Raw genomic sequence first — 5,976 nt, 5'->3', positions numbered from 1 at the left:
CATCAATTTACTCTCATCTCTTCTTGTCACTCATTACTGACTGACTGTTAACTGACTCACTGTCACCCAGTCGTCCTGGCAACCACGTCGCGTCTCACGCTCAGCTAGGCTCCACCCCCCTTATGGACCTACTATATAAACAGTCCCAGGAATATGAAGGTAGGGGCTGCTGAGTCAATGTTACTCAATCTAATATAAGACTCTGCATTTCTTCTCTCTTTCACCTGTGACCAAAGAGCACTGCACCTTGCTTATAAGGTGCTGTATTCCCCTGTAGTGCCTAACCACAGGGGCGCCACAATTACATGGGTTTGTATATTGTCTGTTTTTTAATTATATTTGCCTGGATAAAGATAGTTTGGTAGGAGTTCATGAATGGCTGATTTTTTCAGAGACTGCAATAGTCTTTAAAAGTGGCATTTTGTGTTGAATTTGGAAAAACCATTATATGGCTGTATTTTTGCTGCCATATTATAATGGCAGCATCAGACCTTCCAAAGCTCATCGGCAAAAAACAGTTATGGTTCTCCAACTCCTATTCTGCATCAAATACAAGTCTATGAGGATAATCTGCACAGAAAACTCAACGTACCCGCAAGGGAGATTAACATTGCAGATTTGAAATTCGCACCGCAGCTCAGTTTAGGTTGAGTAAAAAAGAAGCCCAGTGGGCAGGAGATTTCTATAAATCCCATCCACTTTTCTACAACTGTAAGATGCTGCATTTTTGGTCCACTAAAATACACAGCCTCAACAACTCACAAAAAAACTCATTGTGGGCACACAGCCTTAGGCCCCCTTCACACGTCCGTGAAAATCACGCACGTGTCATGCGGAACGTTTTTTACATCCGTGTTGCGTTCATGATATCCGTGTTTATGTTCCGTGTGTAATCCATTTGTTGTCCGTATGTACGTATGCAATGTATGTGTGTGCGTGTGTTACGTCCGTATGTCATCCGTGTGTCGTCCGTATTTGATCCGTATGAACAATACGTGTAGGAGTAATCATGCATGTAATCTGAGGTCTTCATTTGTCCTAGGTGTGTTAAATTGCTTGGAAATTAATTTATAAGGGACCAGACACATGTTTAAACTCCGCCTAGGTATACTGGTGTATGTGTTTGTCCTTGGTGTATGATAATGTCTTTATCTAATGAAGCATTAATGTTTTTGAGCTGGCTGGTGTCACATCGCTTTGGCGTTTGTAGGCATATGCTTGATTATGAACCACCCAGGCGGAAAAGATTATGGGTTCACCCAATAGTGTTGCAGCGGGCAACATATGGTCAATTTCACTGCTTGTGTTGAACTAAGAAAATATCCCCTGACGTTTGTGGCATATTGTCGTATTTGAGTTGAAAGCTTTGACAATATTCATTTGTTAATACGTCCTCATCTCCTCCATCAAAACACTTGTAGGCGGCTTAGTATTTCTCCTGAGGAGTGTTTGTTATAGACCTTGCAGTAGGTGTTTTTTTTAAAAAAAACAAAAAACAAATGATCTGTATCCATGTCAGCATGTATGATTTAGGCTATGTTCACACTAGAGAAAAGATTTTTCTTAAGAAATTTCTTGAGAGTGAAGGATTAGCGCACCTGCATTAAAAAACGCACCAATAACGCAGGTGCGTTTTTGGTGCGTTTTTTTCAGGTTGGTCCCTGCGTTTTTTAATGCTTTTACAGCAATAAAGCACGTTGAAAAACAAAAAAAAAAAATAAAGATAGATAGATAGAGAGATAGATGGATAGATAGATAGATGGATGGATAGATAGATAGATAGATAATATAGATAGATAATATAGATGGATAGATAGATAATATAGATAGATAAGATAGATAGTTAATATAGATAGATAGATAATATAGATAGATGGATAGATAGATAATATAGATAGATAGAATAGATAAGATAGATAATATAGATAGATAAGATAGATAGATAATAGATAGATAGATAATATAGATAGATAATATAGATAGATAGTTAGAAATATAGATAATATAGATAGATAAGATAGATAGATAATAGATAGATAATATAGATAGATAAGATAGATATATAATAGATAGATAGATAATATAGATAGATAGATAATATAGATAAGATAGATAGATAATACATAGATAATAGATAGATAATATAGATGGATAGAACGATAATATAGATAGATAGATAGATAATATAGATAGATAGATTGGATAGATGATAGATAGATAGATAATAAATCAAATCAAATCAAATCAAATAGGCTTTATTGGCAGGACCAAAAAACTATTAGCATTGCCAAAGCAAAAAAAGAAGTGTGAAAGGGGAGTGGGTTAGGGTTGTGGGGATGGGGTGTTGGGGCCACAATTTAGGGAGTGATGGCCCATTTGGAGGTCTTTAGTACCCCTCATCTTATGACAAGTGGAGACATATTGGGCGGCGATCTCCACCACTGATTCCTCTTCCCCCAGTAGGATGCGGAGTTTCATGTCCTCGTCCATGGATGGAAAGTCCAGGGTATGAGCGGTAAATTTCTGGAAGTGGGAGGCCCTCACTGCTGAGTATTTGTCACAGTGCAGCAGGAAATGCGCCTCATCCTCCAGGGCCCCCTGCTGGCAGTGCTGGCACAGTCTGTTCTCCCGCGGCTTGTATGTCTGTCGGTGCCGCCCTGTTTCCACCTCTAGGCTGTGGGCACTCAGTCTGTACAGGCTAAGTGTCTGCCTGTCTTTGGGGTGGCGTAACCTTTGCAGATATGGGGCCAGAGTGTAGTCCCTCCGCAGTGACTGGTAGATGGTGAGTTTCTGGGCGTTCTCTAATTCACTCTTCCAGACCTCTATGTATTGCATCTTGCAGCTCTCTGAGACCTCTTTTATTTGGCCTTTTGTCAGGGTGTGTTGCTGACTTTGGCTGGACTGGCTGCCGGGGTTCCTGGCTTGCTCTGGGCTCCGGCTCAGCAGGGCTTTATGATGGTAGGAGCTGGGGTTGCTGTTCTGTATGTGTGCCTGGTGTGATAGTGCCCGCTTGTGTATACTGAGCCATAAAGGGAATCGGCCCAGCTCTGCCCGACAGGCTATGTTTGAGGTGCTGCGATGGACTTGGAGGAGATATTTGCAGAACTCCAGATGGAAGACTTCAGTTGGACTGGAATCCCACTTTGGTCTGGATAGGTCACTGGGCCCCATACCTCGCTGCCATACAGCAGTATAGGGTTGATGACGCTGTCGAATATCTTGAGCCAGACTCTCACCGGTGGTTTGAGGTGGTACAGTTGTCTTCTGATAGCATAAAAGGTTCTGCATGCTTTCCCTTTCAGGGTCTCTGCTGCTTGCTTAAGGCTCCCAGTTTGGCTTAGCTCCAGACCGAGGTAGGTATAGCTGCTGGTCTTCTCCATATAATATATAGATATTTAGGGGAATAGATAGATAGATAATAGAGAGATAGATATTCCAGCTTTATTTATGATGTTTGTGTTTCCCCCAACCCCCACACACACTGAAGTTCTTGTGGCCAGTAATATGTTCCCATCACCGACTGTGAGAAATGACCTGGAGTTAACTGCAGCTCAGGGAGCTGCATTGTGCACTCGCTCACAGACGCCGCGGGACATCGCTGTGGATTATGTCGGAGCTCTGTTCGGGGGGTTTAATAAAGTGGAGAAAGAGGGGGCTTTTTGTCTTTTATCCCAAATAAAGGATTTTTCGGTGTGTGTGTGTTTTTTTACTTTCACTTACAGATTAGTGACTGTGTGTCATAGACACTGCCATTACTAATCTTGGACTTAGCGGCAGCTATTGGTTGCCGTTAACTCCATATTACCCTGATTGCCACTGCATCACGGCAACAGGAAAAGCCGGGGACACTCCGGGACTGTCGCATAATAGATGCGACAGTCCCGGGGCAGCCGTGGGCTGATATTCTGGGCTGCGGGAGGGGGGGGGCACTAACCATGGCCCTCGCCCTCCCCAGCTTGAGAATACCGGGCCACCGCTGTGTGCTTACCCGGCTGGAAGGTAAAAATACGGCGGAGCACACGCTTTTTTATCTCTTCTTCTTCCTCTTCCTCTCCTAGTGACATCACTTCCCTGCAAAACGCAGGGCGGGGATGTACACTATGTCACGAAAAACGCGAAATAACGCAGGAATAACGCAGGAATAACGCAGGAAAACGCACATCACTTGCTACCTGCATTATTCCTGCGCTATTTAATGATTACATTACAGTCAATGGAGTGAAATAACGCAGTTAGCTGCAGAAAAGAAGTTACATGCTCATTCTTTTTCTTAAGAAAATCTACTGAAAGAATTTTCTTAAGAAAAAAAACGCAGTGTGTGCACAGCTAATTTTTTTTGTCATAGGTGTGGCTGGGGAATGTCTGCAGAAAGGTTATAAGAATTTCTCAAGAAATTTCTGCAGCAAAAATGCACCAGAAACGCGGGTAAAAAACGCAGTGTGTGAACATAGCCTTAATGTGTCCTTCATTACAACTTCTTTGTGTAATTATCCATACGTACCAATGACATATATTTTTATTATTATTATTATTATTATTATTATTATTTATTTATAGAGCACCATTAATTCCATGGTGCTGTACATGAGAAGGGGGTTACATACAAAATACGTATACAAGTTACCGTAGACAGACTAGTACAGAGGGAAGAGGGCCCTACCCTTGCGGGCTTACATTCTATAGGACTTACCGGTAATGTGTTTTTTCTGAACCCATGACGGCACCACGATGTAAGGGTGCAGTCATGGGTGCTGGAAAAATGATTATGGACTTGTTTTCTTTGCATTATTTGAGGTGAAAGCGCTGTCCATTGTTCTGTTATTTTCACCATTTCTCATTTTCAGAAAATATAAAATTTATTTCTTGGAAATTTGGAGACGTCAGTATTTATAGAATAAAGAACAATTTACTTAAATTATAAAAGGGAAGAAAAAAAAAATTAAAAACTGACAATTTGGAAGTGGTCTCTGAATTTTTGCTGGAGTGCATATTAATAAATATTCTAAAATATATTTTCAAAATGTTATGCTCAGTTGGAGTGATGTGATGTGTTCATGTGCAGCGAGTCTTCTGCAGAACCCCCCCCCCCCCCCCCCAACCCGTTAATTATAAAGCTGTGGATCAATTCTTCCATAGTGTAAAGAATGGAGTTTCCGTCCTCCATGACACCAGTGGGCAGAGGTTTTTCTTCTCTATAGGGCCACATTTATTCCTACAATGACATCACAGACAACATTTTGTAGAAAAATCAGTGTATTTAATATCTTTGGTCAGAAGCCATTACTGCATTTATAGAAGGCAAAGTACAAAAGAAGGAAACCCAATATGAGAGCAAAGAGTTATCCGGGAGGGAACAGGCTTAATGGAAGTGGACGATTTCATCCCCCTTAGACTTCCCGACCTGGGTGGCCGAGAGGCTCAGCTTCTGCCCCGCGTGCGGCAGGGTCTCGTACACACACAGGTGGATGTACTCCTCATCTCCGACCTGGACCTTAACGAAGTAGTTGGTCCCAGCGACCACCTGTGTTTTGAACGCGACGGCCACAAAGGTGGGGTATTTCTTGCCGTGTTTTTCTTCCACCTCGGCCTTCACCTGGTTGCACAGCTCCTGCACCTCCGCTGTCGCCTCTTTGCTGCTCCCGAGTCCCCCGCACAGCGACATTCCGGCGATGAATCAGCTGACTGGAGCGGGCACCGGTGTTTATACCAAGCGGGAGAAACCATCCGGTTTTTGTGAGGCAAATCCCGGGATATGAAGATGAATTATGACTTCCAGTCATAATCGCTCATCACTCCCTGGCAGTGCCCCCCTCCCTTCTTGTTCTCAATGTCCAGCATCTGTGAAGGTGTTACACCTCCATGGCCATCTCCTGTGATATGGAGATGAGATGATGTGGGAACAATGGACACAGGATGACTCCCTGCCGTGACCCTGTGGTAGGAGCTGCTATCTCATTAGCAAGCTTGGAAGTATCC

General features: G+C 42.8%; 1 protein-coding gene across 1 annotated transcript; it reads right to left on the bottom strand.

Moving 5' to 3' along the window:
* Positions 1 to 5,235: 5,235 nt before the first annotated feature.
* LOC142249269 (cystatin-B-like) lies at positions 5,236 to 5,722 on the bottom strand. The gene has a single exon (XM_075320894.1). The coding sequence runs from the start codon at positions 5,660 to 5,662 to the stop codon at positions 5,360 to 5,362; it is 303 nt and encodes a 100-aa protein (XP_075177009.1). The 5' UTR covers positions 5,663 to 5,722; the 3' UTR covers positions 5,236 to 5,359.
* Between the last annotated feature and the right edge of the window lie 254 nt (positions 5,723 to 5,976).

The sequence above is a fragment of the Anomaloglossus baeobatrachus genome, chromosome 8 (assembly GCF_048569485.1).
Source record: "Anomaloglossus baeobatrachus isolate aAnoBae1 chromosome 8, aAnoBae1.hap1, whole genome shotgun sequence".
NCBI lineage: Eukaryota > Metazoa > Chordata > Amphibia > Anura > Aromobatidae > Anomaloglossus > Anomaloglossus baeobatrachus.
Note: the sequence above shows the minus strand (reverse complement) of the source record. Positions and strands in the feature narration are given on the sequence as shown.

Coding starts and splice junctions, on each gene's coding strand:
- LOC142249269 (XM_075320894.1), bottom strand. CDS start 5,662: ATGTCGCTGTGCGGGGGACTCGGGAGCAGCAAAGAGGCGACAGCGGAG.